At 31.3% G+C, this 16,021-nt stretch overlaps 2 protein-coding genes and 1 pseudogene across 2 annotated transcripts; 1 reads left to right on the plus strand and 2 right to left on the minus strand.

The window, feature by feature from the left end:
• Positions 1–2,947: 2,947 nt before the first annotated feature.
• Positions 2,948–5,102, minus strand: LOC130940329 (protein MAIN-LIKE 2-like). Its single transcript, XM_057868442.1, has 4 exons — positions 4,957–5,102; positions 3,694–4,124; positions 3,230–3,514; positions 2,948–3,155 (listed from the first exon to the last, which is right to left on the minus strand). The coding sequence occupies exons 1-4, from the start codon at positions 5,053–5,055 to the stop codon at positions 3,050–3,052; spliced, it is 921 nt and encodes a 306-aa protein (XP_057724425.1). The 5' UTR covers positions 5,056–5,102; the 3' UTR covers positions 2,948–3,049.
• Positions 5,103–5,108: 6 nt separating this feature from the next.
• On the plus strand, positions 5,109–7,276 carry LOC130939454 (LIM domain-containing protein WLIM2b-like; annotated as a pseudogene).
• Positions 7,277–7,427: 151 nt separating this feature from the next.
• Positions 7,428–10,301, minus strand: LOC130940960 (probable sugar phosphate/phosphate translocator At3g11320). Its single transcript, XM_057869265.1, has 4 exons — positions 9,650–10,301; positions 8,750–8,853; positions 8,429–8,657; positions 7,428–7,961 (listed from the first exon to the last, which is right to left on the minus strand). Exons 1-4 carry the CDS (start codon positions 10,088–10,090, stop codon positions 7,803–7,805), a joined length of 933 nt encoding a protein of 310 aa, XP_057725248.1. The 5' UTR covers positions 10,091–10,301; the 3' UTR covers positions 7,428–7,802.
• Between the last annotated feature and the right edge of the window lie 5,720 nt (positions 10,302–16,021).

Consider the following 16,021-nt stretch of genomic DNA (forward strand, 5'->3'; position numbering starts at 1 on the left):
TATGCAACATTTGTGAATTACCATCCAATACTCTAAGCTAAGCTTAAATAGCAGCACATTTTAGCTTAGATAGCAGGATTTTTTTTACGTGTTAACGTCCATCATTTTTATTATTTAAAATTTGATTTTCAAAATTTAACAAGTACATATTTCTGAATTAACTATTTTTTTTCTTTCCAACATTGCTTATATGTCACAACTCACAACATAAGTATAATAGAACAAAAAATTTCATTTACTCTTAAGACATCTAAGAAATTCTCCTTTAAGTAGTTCCACTATTTGTCCTTTTTCATTCATCAATCCGAATTATTAAACCTATAGAAGCATAAAAAACAGTAGTCTGGGTTTTTTAAACCCTTATATATATGTAAATAAATTAACACTTACATTCATTTCATGAACCCTACCCGATGTGACTGCCTTTAAGATACAGATGGATTCTCTTCAAAAATATATACAATCAGTATAGGTATTGGATTGGATAAGTGAATTCTCAATTCATTTAGCAAAAAGTTTTTTTTATTTCTTTTTATTTTGGTCAAGAGCAAAAAGTTAATTATTAATTAATAAGTTCTACAAGGCTCAATTTTATGGTTATGGAGGGCATGTGTGTGCTATGTTTGGATATGGACTTAGGAGGGACTAGACATATATGTAGGACAGTTTTTTGTGAGTTTGATATGAAGGAACTCAGACCGTGCGTATTCCTTGGATTGATAATTTTTATTAACAAATAGCACGGTTCGATTTGTTTGGTAATGGAGGTAGAATCTCGAGTAGAAGAATTCGGATCCAACGAATTCGCAACTAAGGAATGCGAATGCAAATTGCACGGTCCGAGTTCTTAGCTGAGAGTTTGAATTGGAGATCATTGAACTCGGACCCTCCGTTTTGTGGAACAGTTAGGAAGAAATCGGATGGTCCGAATTCAGTCTTTTAATTTTTTTTTTTTGTTCAAGTTAATCTAGTCGTAGGGTTCGAGTACCTTAAAGATGGTGATATAAAAGGGTGAAGTGAACTGGTGGGACATTAGCTGCGTCTTCCTTCTTCTTGAACGGCTGCGTCTTCCTTCTTCTTAAAAAACTCTCTATTTTTTTCAGTTTTGATTTTGATAATGTAGTATCTAAGACTAAGGTTATGCTTCTTTTGTGGTGAGTGAAAAAAATGAGTGACAGAGTATTACTAAAAATATTTTATTTTGGTCAGATTTTGTTACAAACGGCTGAAGGAGTAAAATTTATTTGTGAAAATCCACTAGATGTTGTTATTCCTTTTATTATCTCTTTTGAAGAGCTCAAAGGAGTAATCTGTGAAAAAATTGGTTCTGAGAGGGCAAGAAAGATATCATGTATTCTATACAGATATCCCATACCGGCGTTTGGTGGATTCGTCCAGTATCAAACCAAATATGTGACGGACGAAGCGAGCATGCAGGAGATGTTTTCAATGTATATTGAAAACCGGTCTCAGATCTCGTTCATCGAGTTGTATGTTGAGTTTGAACATTCTGAGGCTGACCGGAATATTCTACAGAAAGATTATAATAGTGACAGTGAAGAAGAGTTCGAAAGCAACTATGAATTTGTTGTTCCAGATGGTGATGAAGATCAAGGTAACAGAACCATGGCCCCAGATGTGACAGAAGTGGCAAATGCACTCGCAAACGAAGTGCCGTTTGAGAAGCCATCATTCATGCGAGTTTTAGACTTGGAAGCCAGGCATGTTCCGGAATTTTCGGAATATATGACTGTAGGTACGTAATCGTAGTAGAAGTGTTTTTTTAGTTAGACATTGATTGAGTTATGAATAATTTACTTTTTTTAGCATTATTTAGTCATGCGTTCTGTGTCGTAGTTGTCAGGATCCAACCGGTCCTCGACCCGTTAAGGAGTTTTTTTTCTTTTATATACTACAAGTGTTTATTAGGAAATAATATTTAAGTTGTCTACAATATGGTTGTAGCAAATTGCATGAGTTTGTAATTATTATGTGCACAGGTTCGATCCATTGTACGGTTCAAATGCCATGAACCGGACAGGATCGGTGCGGTTCGTTTGGTTTGCCGGTCGATCCGGCCGGTCCAATCTGATTTTTTACATTTGCTGCTGATGTGCTTATTTTGTTTAGTGTGACATCATAACATGTTGAAGGTTTGGATTTATAGCATACTGGAAGCAGTGAAATTTGATTTACCTTTAGAATCGGTTTTGAAATATCTGCGTATTAATGAAATTTTTCTTATGGCGTTTGTCCCAGCAGAAATTCCTAACGTCGCAGATGGTGAATTTGTCGTTGGGATGGAGTTCAGTTCCAGAGAAGCTGTTATTAAGGCAGTAAAGGAGTATACCATACGACGAAGCGTAGACTACCGGGTATATGAGTCTGAGCCGTTGACATTTTATACCGTTGGTGAATTTTATGTTGCTCCTGCTCTTCATTGTCCTCGTCTATATCCTGACTTCCCTCATCGGTATCTTGATTACCCTCATCCATATCCTCATTGCCCGCATCCATATCCTGGTTACCTTCATCATTCTCTTCACCCACAAGATTCGACAAGACTAAGCGGTCCCCATATTTTGATCGGTACCAATTCATGTAAGTATCCAACGGATGCTGTGAAGGCATGGGAAGCTCAGAAAGAACGTAGTGATACCTGTTTGTCCAATGCATCACCTAAATTGAATGAGTCGGTGCCGTGGCCCAGTTAAGATTCTTAGGTCCAGTCAAAATCTCTCTATGCGCCTTATCCAAATTCTGTTCCTGAGTAGGTACTCCCTGAATGAAACCGAATTGTCGCCTGACCCTATCGGTGGCATGCCACTCGATACATTCAAACGACACCAATGGAACTGTAGCGCTCCAGACAACCGATTGCATGTAGATTTCAGCAGGAATTATGTTCGGATCCACACGATCTACAGCATAGGCAACCCAGACAAACTGGAAAAATAAAGGAAATTCATGATTACAACCCACGATTCAAATAACAATAACAATGACTGATAGTTTTGTCAAAGCCCATAACCCCAAAACTAATACTTCTTTAATTAAAACACACATGGCCTTCCTGAAGTTCATCAAAGGCCTTCCTAAAGTGAGCTAGCTTCAGATATCTATATCGTCGGTCACCACGCTCCCAGTTACGCCACCTAATACGATGTCCTCAATTAGCTCAACTGAATCTTAAATATCAAGAAACGGGTACATTGTAACATAATATTACCTGTTTGCTAGTGGAAAACTGAGGGGTTCTCTAGGAAGCGGTGATAGATATGGCAATCGGATCCAAGCCCAACCGAGCAGAAGTGTTAGTGAACCATCTATTTTCTTACAGTTATAACGAGATGCCCTGCATAACGCCCTGTAAAGGTGTACTAGGCATGCCGAACCCCAACTATACTGTCCAATATTGACAAAATCACGAAGCAAGGGTAAAAATTTCCAATGCACACCTGCCCCAGACTTATCTCCAAACAAGATCGTCCCGATCAGCAACATAATGTGACACCTCACATACCTAGTAATTAATGACAATCTAGTATTATAACATATCTGTAGCATTATATAATACGATGGTTAATACATTAATAGAAAAATATCTAATCTAGCATATTAGGCTATTATGAGACATTATTACATACTCCAGATGGCTAATACATCAATAAGTTCAGCAACATAATATGACACCTCACATACCTCTGTATATTGATTTCGTCAGTCAATTCTAAATTCTCTTTTAGATTTCGCAGCCATGTCAGTTTTATGCAGCTTGATCTACAGTCCTCCTTACGAGGTGCAACCCCAAATTGAAGCAAACACTCCGCCTCCATGGCTTCAAAACTACTCATTGTCATCCCTGTGACTGGAAGACCATCTGTGGGAAGACCAAGTATTAAAGCCACATCTTCAAGAGTCACGGCACATTCACCAATGGGAAGGTGAAACGTATGTGTGTCTGAGTGCCAACGTTCGATTAGAGCATTTACCAATACTTTCTGACACTGAACTATCCCAATCTGAGACACATGATAGAACCCGGTAATTCGTAAATGCTCCTCCACCCTATCGTTGTACCGATCCGGAGGAACTGGGTGGTTACATGTCAACATTCTTAATTTCTACAAAAAAAATAACAAATTACTAGTCATATAATTAACAATTACTAACTTACCATCATCAATCATTTTACTGAATCCTTATATAGCTAATTCTTTTAACTTCTAAAATTATTTAATTAATCCTTAAAATTATTCATAATTACAAATAAAATTTATTACCAATACATTTATTCTTAATAAAAATTCTCAACAATATTACAACATCTTAAATAGTATCTAATATTAATTACACATTTGTTAAACATTTTTTCTTCAATAATAAAAAATATTAACAATCAGTATATGCCGTCATTCATATTCTACAAAATATTAACATTCATATTCTAAAAACTTTAAACATTGTCATAATAAAAAATCTAACTTGGCTTAATTAAAATAATCCTAGTAATCATTTAGCATTAACACTTTCTCACAATAACAATAACAATAACATTAACATTTAAATTCATCGATAACAGTTATAGTTAATTTTTTAAATAAACATTTAGATATGATTAACTTACAAATAATTATACTAAAAATTTATAAAAAATTAAAAAAATAACATTCTCTACTGAATAAGAGATCTATTTAGTTCTTTTTCTATTACTACCGAAAACTTTCCATCAATAATAATGATAACGCATTCTTATTAATAATAATATTTCTAATTAAAAATCTGTAAAAAAAATTTAGAAAAATCTAACAAATATTAAAAAATTAGTCATAATCATTCCATTTTTATATTCTTCAACTGCATTTCTAACAACAATCATAATAATTAAATTCTTAATATTAATAATTATAAATATAAAAAAACTTATAAAATTTAAAAATAATTAAAAAAACTTACATAATTAGGATCACTGAGATAATGAATAATATGAAACTCAGATCGATCAACATCTTTAATTTTATATTTTTTTGGGCATGATTGCTTTTCCTCCACCATGCAAAACTCAGCTTCAAAAAGGAAGAAGAAGGTGTGAGAGTGAACTGTGAGAGATGGGTTTGGTTTTCGGATGGTGAGAGAAAGTTAAAGGTATTTGTTTCTACAAAAAGGGACACCGTTCGGGAATATATCAGAGACCGACGCGTGTTGAGTACGACACTGAATTCGGACCGTACAATTGGTTTGAGACGAAATCGGACGGTCCATAAACTTATTGCAAGTCGGAAGGGCCGAGTTGGAAACTGGCGTGAAACGATTACAAACTTCTCGGACCGTGCGTCTTGTGACTCGAACTCGGAGAGTCCGAGTTGTTCCTCCTGACACCATCATTTTATGTAGCATTCCCCTCCCCCGTATCAGAGCACTTCACCTTTCATGATTCCATATGTAAATTAAAAAGCGGTTCTACAACACCCCAAAAAAAAAATTTATTAAAGGGGCCTGAACTACTCTAGAGATTGTCACGTAATTGTTGCACTTGCATATGGTCCCCTTGCCATGAGACACAGACACGAATTGACGCTGGACCCAGCCAAGATATCTCATCATATTTCCCAAACATTTTATTGGTTCACACATTTTTTTTTTTTTTTGACATTATAGCTCATTACTCATCATCTTTATGATACACCTAATATATTTTGATGTGATTCATGTTATATCCAAATATGTATCTATCCAAGATATTATATACATTATTAGATCAGATATGTGTATGTATATATTAATATTCTGAAATTCGGATTAAACATTGAATTGGATAAAAATAGTTATAAAAAATTTCAAGTCACACATTATTATGTAGATTATAAAACTCACACGCTCTACAGAGAATTATAAATATTTATTTTTCAAGTCTGAACTATTTTTTAAGAAAAAATTTTATTTGATGGACCAAAATTTATTTTGATAGCTTTTTTTATTATAATAGAACTGTTAACATTATTATTAATGATTTAATATATATTTTCTTTTTAAAGGAAAACCTTGACAAATTGGACTAATAAACCAACCAAGTTTTTGGCACTATTGGTCAAACTTTCAGAAACTGTATTTTGACTCTCTTCACAAACTCAAGGATCCACATGCAATTTCTCAAAGAAAATGTATCTTCTATTTTTCATGATCAAGAACTAAAAGTAAAAATGTAAGTAAAGCACTTTGTCTTTCATTGGAGCACAACAGAAGCGCAAGGCTTGTGACAAAACAGTGTACCCAGTTGATCAACCATCAGCTGATGCCATTGCTTACCATAAAGCTTCATTATTGTAAGCCTTATTATGAGCATCTCTTCAAGGAGACAGGAACTTTCAAACAGAACTTCCAATCACGTATGTTTCTTATTTCCAATATTGAGGTTTTTATTTGTGATTCATATTCCTTTTTAATTGCGGTAATCATTTCAAATTTTAACAGCTTCAAAGGTAGCTGATAAGACCAAACCTGAGCTGTTAAATAAAAAAACCTTCAAATAGATATTTGCATTTTAAAACTTAAATTATGATATTTGATATTTTCTGCTTACTATTTGTGCTATCTTAATTCTATTCTAGACAAGATCCCCTAGTAATGCAGCTGGTATGCTTTCTGGGACACAAGAAAAATGTGCAACATGTGCTAAAATTGCGTATCCATTGGAGAAGGTAGGATTTAGATTATTTCATAGTTACAATTATAACCTGTTACAAATTTCTTATGTGAATTTTTACCACTCAGGGCTAAGGGACAAAGACTCCTCCGTTATTTATTCATCACCGATCCAAATTCAGTAGATTAGTGGATTGTCCTCCTTAATTATATAGTTTTTCTTGACTCAGTTGAAGATTTCATATTTGTCCATTTATTCCAATTGAAAATTCAAATGATAATAGATTACCAAAGTAAACAGTGATTATACATTTTGTACTGATTACTAGAACATATCTTTACAATTACGGAATTACCCTAAATTACGAGTTCCTGCATCCCACTCGAAGGCCTATCATAAATCATGCTTTAAATGTTCACATGGCAGATGTCCAATAACAACATCCAATGATGCAGCACTTGAGGTTGTCTTGTACTGCAAGCACCATTTCTCGCAGCTTTTTATTAAGGAAAGGGAGCTATAATCATCTCAATAAGTCTGCATCAATAAAACGGGCACCAACCTCTACTCCACATTTATGAACCTTGCTGCTTTGCTTTACTTTCCTTTATGAAAAAAGATCCCAGTCTCTGGAGGGTTTCCATATTTTGTTTGATTTGTTTGTTCAAAAAGCTTTCTCAGTAATAATAGCTAATATTGGATTAAAAAAGGTGTTATACCATTCCATAAAAGTACAATACACAGCTTTGTATCTTAATTTGAGACGCAGGGAGACTTTACCATGAGCAAGAATATGAATTATATCATCATATCAATAAACAAATGTGAGTAATGTTAACAGCAGATATGATAGGAGATTCAATTCTATATAACTCTTTCCTGAAAGAATAAATGACAAAAAGACATTTCCTTGATTATGCCAACATTGGTATAGCAGAGAGATCGGTTACTTTACTTATTAGAGCTTTCTACTGGGGTGGGCTATTTCTGCACAATTGCTTAGTACAATAGGAATCTCGTTCGTTCAATGAGGCTTTCAAAATGTGGGGCCAAAAGAATTTGTATATAAGAGTGAGACAGAAACCTCTGGATTCTGATCACAAAAGCATGTCAGGAAATGTTGAGAATGAATTTCTTCCCAGGAATATGACATGTATGACTATGATGACACTGACTTGCTTCGCTTTTTGGCTTCACTGTAAAGTACAACTCCTAAGACTGTGAGGGAGTAACCCATCATTCCAGTTACTGATACTGGGTTCCTAAATATGAGAATTGAAACTACTACTGCTACAGCACCTTTGGCATTCCCAAGAACCTGTATGAAGAAGCAACTCTCACATTAGTTATGGAACACTCAAAAACACTTCAAGCAAAAATTAAGAAAAAATTTAACATCTTGCCACTGATGTATACACTTAATCCATGTTTGAATCCTAACTCGGAACAAGGAAAACTGATCGCAAATCTGAGTCAAATAGTTATACCTTACGGACAGAATTTCCTTGAAAATTTTCAGTGTCCTTACTCCTTAACTCAGCTCACTATGAACTCTCGTTGACAATAAGCAGAGAAAGGGAAATGATTTATGCTCCTACTAGATCCTTAACTACTAAATGAGAGAAAAAGTTTTGGATTCCAAAACACTAAAAATATCTCATTTTGTTTCGGTTAGTATTTCTTAATAATTTTCGAATGCTAGATCAATCATTACTTGAACGATGGTCCAAACAAAAAAATCAGATATTTCCAAAACACAGAGCAGTAAGAATGAGTGAGGCATACCTGAAGGGTGAGAGCGCTGGTGTGTTTGGTGACCAAGAAATTGGTCAAGTTAACGAAATAGGCGAGTGCCGAATTAAATAGCAGGTACCAAATGATCTTCACATCATCTCTGGCAAGAGCCAAAGTAATGCCAACAACATTTTCTTCCATTATCAATGTAGCAGGAAGAAGGAAAACAACAGCCATTGGAGCCATATACAGTAGAAGGTTCATAGAATTCAGCTTCTCCCTAAATAACAACATCAACAATATGACTATATCAGTAGCCCCATTTATAATATCAAAGCACAGAGACAAAATAGCATGTTGGTTAATTCATACCCTTCAGAAGACAGCAAAATTCCCTGTAAGACTGATTTCAGTGCCCGGGCAGCTGTAGCTGCAACACATATTATGAACCCAAATAAATGGAAGCTCGGTTCACCCTGTAACCAAAAGAAAGATTTAAAACAAAACATCAGAAACCAAAAAGAGTATTTTACCTTTTTAGTTTTTACTCATCAAAATCACTTCAAGAAAGTACAACTGAGAAAAAAAAAGGTCTACCACTACTGAATAAGTGAATATGTCTCTCACCGACAGCTGACGAATATTTAAGAGAATAAAATATCTACCACTACTTAAGCTGTCCTGTCTCCCTCACCGACAGCTGAATTGTGATTAAATCATATAAAGTCATAAAAAAATTTTAAAAACGAAAAAAAAAACCAGGTTTTTTTCCCTTCAAAAAGGAAAATCCATGAGATGTTCAATCCGGTGCATACTGAAAACTCTTCAAAATATAAACTAAATAAGATTCTAACTTGTAATTGGAAAGGTTCTTCAGGTCATCAAGCATCAAAAGCCCAGCTTCTAAAACCAACCCCCAACCATGTATTCTATTTTTAAAAAATTAATTGTAGATCATATCATATAAAGCACATAACAAAGACTAGCAGAACGCTATAAAGTTAAAATCTGAAAAAAGAGGTAGAAAAAAAAAGCATATCATCGCAGTAAAGCTAACTTAACTTCCATCATCATCATCATCAGGAAAAAGCAAAACCAGTGTTACAAATTTGTATCATAATCAAACCAATAAAGTGACCCTCATAACTCTTTGCAAAGTCAACTAAAATGCAATTCCACTGATATTAAAAAGGAAAAAAATTAAACCCTTAAATAGCGAAATCACATAAAATAAAATCCTTTAATAATTAAAAAATAGTAAGAAAATATTACCCCGCTGGCAATGACGACGCCGGTGACGACCGGAATTAGGGTAACGTAAGTGAGCCAAGCCTCTCTTTTGAAGGTCATAAGGTAGGCAAAAACGGCGGTGAAGAAGGGCGTGGTTGCGCCAACGGCCTGATTAAACGACACCGGAAGGTAGCGTAAGGAGATGTTGCCGAAGACGACGGAGACGCAGAAAACGAGGCTGAGAGCGGAGATCTTGAAGAACTGAACGCGGGAGCGTAGGGTTTGAAGAGGAACCATCTTGAGCCATGCGATGGCGACGTAGCTGAGCAAGGAGCAGGCAGTCATGTGGCACATGGTGAGGAAGATTGGGTACTTGAAGCCATAGTTGGAGAGAAGGTACTTGTTGAGAAGGAGAACGCCAATGTTGGAGGAGTACCATGATGATATGAGTCCGATCGTGAATAATCGGGTCGGACCCTTCATTTCGGATCTGAGACGACGGTGGATTCAGCGACCGAGGGTTAAAATGGGAAATGTGGTTGCGGTTTTATCATTTTGATGAGTTGAAGAAGAAGAAGAAGAAGTGAAAGTGAAAACTGAAGTAGACGCGTTTCAATTCTCGGCCTCTTCCCCTTTTCCTTTCGCTTCTTTGGAGTTTAGACGCACCACTCTCTCTTCTTCCCCCATTATTTATTTCATTTCATTTGCTTCTCTATTTTGTTTTATTTATTGCTTTTTATTCTATATCAATATCACTGTAGCTGCTTCTATTTTCGGACTCACAGTAAGTAATCTCTTGTTTAATGATAATTTAGTGAAATTTATTAAATTATTTAATTATTTTTAAATATTAATTTTATATAAAATTAATTTCACGTAAATTTTTATATATTTAGTTTTTTTACAATATGTGACTATCAATTGTATTTATATGTTTTTTATAAAAATGTGAAAACATTTCAACTATTTTTAGTTAATTAAGATTTATTTAGTAATGTTTTTTTTATATATTTTTTAGGAGTTTCGCTAGGAAGACAAATAAAGTATTTATACAATATATACAATGTGCTGTTTATTTGGTCCAATATGTATTAATAATGTAAATTAAATATCATTATCCTTAATTTCTAGTTACCTGTTCAGTTTTGTGATATCTACCCCCAATTTATCCCAAATTCTTTCACATTAACCCTTCATCACCCACCGTTATCCTACCCTCAAAAAACTCCATTATTTGTTTCGCAGAAAAATCCCCTTTCTCCGCTGCTCCGCCGTATGAGCAGCAACCTGCATCCCACCGCATTGTTTTCTGCGCGAGTAGCCTCCGTTCCTGCCGACCGGAACTGTCGCGCTCCGCCTCCTCGCGCCAACGCTCTCGCCGAAAGAATCTTCGTCACTCCTCACGCGGCCAAACATTTGTGACCTGCAACTGTCGCCGACATGAGTTGCAGCCCCGAACCCCTCCGCGCTCGCGTCATCCCAGTGCCAACTTGCTGTTTGGGTCTTGTTGAATTACTCAAAAAATAAACATCCACGAAAACTGAGAAAGTGAACTGTGAACATTCAAAATCATACAAAAAACGAACATCCAATGTGAACGTGTATAAATAACAACGAATTACTTTATAAAACGACTAAATACCAACCAAATAACCGTGGCCAACTAAACACCCAAGAATAACCATCCACGTTCACAAAGAAAGTGAACATCTGGCGACGGGAAGAAGGCACAAACCGACTGCGACGACGAAGGCGCTGGACGTCCGGGTTGCTACGGTGCCGCGAGCTCGACTCACAATATGCGCGTCCTCCCTACATACGGTGGCCTGTGCAAACGATGGCGCCAGTCGGAAGAGTGTCGGCGCGATGTCCGACGGCAGCTGGTAATCGTGGCGGCACTGTACCGGCTTTTGCTTCGAGGAGAGAGTGAGAGAAGAAGTTCACACCTTATTGAGAGAGGGAGGTAATCATAATTTGATTCCATAACTGACGGGAATCATGATTTGATTCAAATTTTAAATTGGAAACTACTCAAAATTAATTAATTGTCTCTAATTTAATTCTAATTTTAATTTAATCCCATTGTACACTTTGTATAAAACATACATTGGCTCTTCATACTTTTTCTTTAATATTTATATATTCAACTGAAAAATAATATTCTTTTAAAATTTTCATAATTTATTTTTAATGCAAATTAAATTTTAACTAGTTTTTAAATTTATGAATATTCCTAAATTTAATTTAAAAATAAAGTATTGATATAGGTCTTTAGGTTAAGTTTTAATTTTGTCACTAATACTTAAAATTTTTTATTTTATTACAAATATTTTATTTCATTTTATTTTAGTTTTGTTAAAATTAAAAAAAAATACTTTTCAAAAATATTATTTTTTCTTATATTATTATCTTTTTTTATTCTATCATTTTTACTTTTAAATCACTACAATAATCATTATAGTTATTTTTTTTATTGATTTTTCACGGTGTCTCCTAATCCAACAAGTCAAATATTAATTTGATGCAATAGTGAGCTCCATTTAAAGACTTGTCGTTGGCAGATAAATTGCTACATACATAAGGCGGAATTCGAATCCCAACACTTATTTAAACGGATTAGTGAACTCATCACTATATCAATCCAATTTAGTTTTCACTATAATCACAATTTTTATTACTATTAAAAGAAAATTGCAATGGAAGAACGAGTAATTTTTGAAAAAAAAAAATTTTGATTATAAGTCAAAATAAAATATCTAAGATAAAGAATAGGATATTTTAAATATTAAAAATAAAATTAAGATTTAACCTAAACATTAAAAAATAAAAATCTTTAATTTAAAATTTAAAATAAAAAATTTTAATGCTTAATTATAAAATTATTGCTATTAATCTTACGGTCAAATATCGCACTTTAACCTATAAAGGAAAATATTTATGATAGAGAATTCTTAAGCCTTTTTTTTATTCGTGTTAAGACTTAAATATAAATTTTAAATATTAAATACTATTATATATCAGTGTGTCTAGTTTTATTTTTAATAGTATTTTTAAAATAAATATAAAATTATTATTAATTATTAACATAAAAAATATTTTAAATATTTATATAATAAAAAAAATATTAAAAATAATTAAAAATTTAATTTATATTTTAATATTATTAAAATATTATAATTTATCTAAAAAATATTTTATATTTTATATATATGTCTATTTTCGTATCTTATAAAAAATTTAAATTGTGCGTATCTCGTATCATGTCGGTGTCAATATCCTTACATCATAAATAAAAACATTGTTAGGAAAAAAATAAAAAAAGATTTAATGAAAGAAAAAATATGTTTTTAAGAGAGAAATAAATAAAAAAATAATCTAAAATTATATTTGTCTCTTTAATTAAAGAATTAGTCTTTTTTAATATTTTATTAATTAATATTTCTTAATAATTTTTTATAAAAATAAATATTTTTTAATAATTAAATCTATCTAAAGTCCTTTAGAATAATTTTTCTATAATTTATTTGATTTTGACTTTTCTTTTTTTATTCAATATTAATAAATGTTTTAACTTGGTTATATTCTTGTTGAGTAGACCAAAGTAGATTTAGAAAATAGTTATACTTATAATTGCAAAGAAAAAATTTTTCCGTTAAACACATTTTTAAAAATATTTTTAAGAATCAAAGTTTAAAAGGATTGGATGCAAAACAAAAGAGGGAGAAAATAAAATTAGAGCAAAATTTTTATAAAATTAATTGTTTTTATTGATTCTTATAATTTTATCAAATTTATAATTAAATTTTTATAATTTAAACATTTTAATTGAATTCATAAACCATTTTTATTTTTGCAATTAAATCTTTTTTAAAAAAATATTAAAATTAACCGAATATTCTTAAAATAAAATGATATTTAAGTTTAGAGAGTTAATCCTTAAATGTGGGTATCTTCACTTTAGAAAAAAAAAATATTCTCTTTAACTCTTATTTTTTTGGTAAAAAAATTATCTAAGTACAAAATTGATAAATCTTATCTCTTTCTGACTTTTCTTAGACATGTGACAGAGATCACTTTATTTTAATACACTTAATAATTATATATAGTTGGAATATTATCCTAATAAAAAGACGATTTAAAATAGTCTTTTGGAAGGATCTCATCACTATTTAAAAATATTTGTGAAATTATAAATATTGTTAAAATAATTTAACCAATTAAAATCAAACACAAAAATTTATAGAAATTAAAAGTAGAGTTTAATTTTAATACTATTCACGATACAAAATTGAGAATTTTTTATATGATTAATCAATTATATAAGTTTTTTTAGATAACTATTTGGTGACAAATAATTACTTTAATTGATATAATAATGTGTTTATGTAAAAAAATGCTGAGCGACGTAGTTATAATTATTTTTTTTATTTTTTATGGTATCTTTTAATTTTGATGATTAATCTATTGTGCATTAAAATTTTGTCAATATTTTAATTTTTTACTAAAGATAGAGAAATTTGAATCTGTGACCTTTTAAGTGTGTATAGAAAGATTATGCCATTTAAATTATAATTCATTAACATTTTATCAATAATTTGTTATTGACTAATAAATTGGTATATATATAAAGCAGATTTTAAACTCTCAATATTTACTTGAATATGTTAGTTTATTACAATAATAACAAACAAATTAATCTTTTTGAAAATAATAACAATAAACTTGAAAAGTATTCTCTTTTGATTTTTAAGGCAGAGAATCACATTTGGCGCAATAGCAACAAAGGAGGCCGCTCTAGACGCCGTCCAGTTTTGTTTTCTTTCTTTAATCTGTGGACTTTGCTTCGTGGCGCAATTTCTGCACCACTATCTCCTGTTGCTACAAACATACCTGTTTTCTTCATTCAATTCATACCATAACATCAGATATTTTTATACCTATTTATTTTTGTTATACATGTTCAAAGATAAATTTTATACATAAATAGTTAATTTGGTAATTGATTTTTTTATATATATAATAATTTTTATTTTAATTCCTTTACTAAATCCAATTCTTGTTCTTGATGTTTTACATTATGTATAAATTGAATTATTATTAATAATAATAATTAGAAAAATAATAATAAAGAAAGAGAGTGAAACATAATCTTTAACCTTAGGTTTTCTTTTTTTTTTTTTTCGTTATTATAAAGCAAGGAAGATTGATATCACAATTTCGATCGCTGCAAATAAATTTGGAATATCCAAATTAGGATTCTATGGTAAGTTAATATACATTTGACGATATATGCTCATATCCCCAAAAAAAAAAAATTATTTTTATTTTAAAAAAATGCTTATAACGAAAGCAACTCGTTTCCCACCTCATAATGCATGTTTGCGTAACCAGAATACTATATAGTATATATCTCCTAACTTTTAATTAAACTGACACTGATACCTTTGCTGGTATATATAATGATATATATTTGATATCTTAGCTTCTTTTGTTAATTTTTTTTTGAAAAAAAAAATAGAAAATGAAAAAGAAAAGAAGATGTTAAATATGTACCAAAATAAAAATTTAATCTTCTTTGGCAAAATATAATTCCCTCAACCATTGAAGACAAAACCTGCCTTTGTTTCGCGATGGCATCACATGAAAGTTGAGAGCAAATGGTTGTACATTTTCCTAATCAACACATTCATATTCAACAATAATGTCACTAATCACGTGAACAAATGCATGCTTTCTAAACACTTTTCTGATCTCAATTCTCATAGATATATAGTAATTATTGACCGTAAATCAGTAATATAGAAATTATAACTAATCATTCTTAATTGGCTTTTTAGTCTTCATTATTTTCTTTAAAAAAAAAACGTTAGTCTTCATTTTTAATTCCATACTAAACATAATAATTTAGGTTGCATTTGTTTCTGAAAATAGGACAAAATACTAAAAATAAGACACAAAGAATATAGACATAAAATTTAATATTCTTATATATATATTACTATAAGAATTATGAAAATTATGAAAATTTAATTTATTTTTATTTTTTATTAAAAAATTTGAGAAAAAATATAATAATAAAAAATATTATTATAAAAAATTAACAAAAATAATAAAATAAAAAAATAAAAAATAAATTATGTCTCTTATTAATATTTTTACATCTTTTTTGTTAAAATAAACACAAAATATATTAATTATGTATCTCTAGATACAATATTTATCTATATCTCATTAATTTATCAGATATTTTATATCTCAATGTCTCATCTCTATAAACAAACATAGTCTTAAGAACATATCATAGACAAATAGGCATTATGCATTATTATATTTAACAAGAAGCCTCTTTTGGTTTTTGTTGATAGTATAATATTATATTAAGACTTTACCCTAGGCCCAGTAGTTTTATTTAAT

Source organism: Arachis stenosperma, chromosome 7, assembly GCF_014773155.1.
Source record: "Arachis stenosperma cultivar V10309 chromosome 7, arast.V10309.gnm1.PFL2, whole genome shotgun sequence".
Taxonomy (NCBI): Eukaryota; Viridiplantae; Streptophyta; class Magnoliopsida; order Fabales; family Fabaceae; genus Arachis; species Arachis stenosperma.

Bases quoted from the DNA above. Each gene is read 5' to 3' on its own strand.
- LOC130940329 (XM_057868442.1), bottom strand. From the start codon at position 5,055: ATGGTGGAGGAAAAGCAATCATGCCCAAAAAAATATAAAATTAAAGAT. The intron at 3,515-3,693 runs GTGTCATATTAT...TAGGTATGTGAG, and splicing joins AATATACAGAGGTATGTGAG to GTGTCACATTATGTTGCTGA. The intron at 3,156-3,229 runs GTAATATTATGT...ACATCGTATTAG, and splicing joins AGTTTTCCACTAGCAAACAG to GTGGCGTAACTGGGAGCGTG.
- LOC130940960 (XM_057869265.1), bottom strand. From the start codon at position 10,090: ATGAAGGGTCCGACCCGATTATTCACGATCGGACTCATATCATCATGG. The intron at 8,658-8,749 runs GTATGAATTAAC...GTTGTTATTTAG, and splicing joins ATTTTGCTGTCTTCTGAAGG to GGAGAAGCTGAATTCTATGA. The intron at 7,962-8,428 runs GTATGCCTCACT...TTCTTCATACAG, and splicing joins CCAGCGCTCTCACCCTTCAG to GTTCTTGGGAATGCCAAAGG.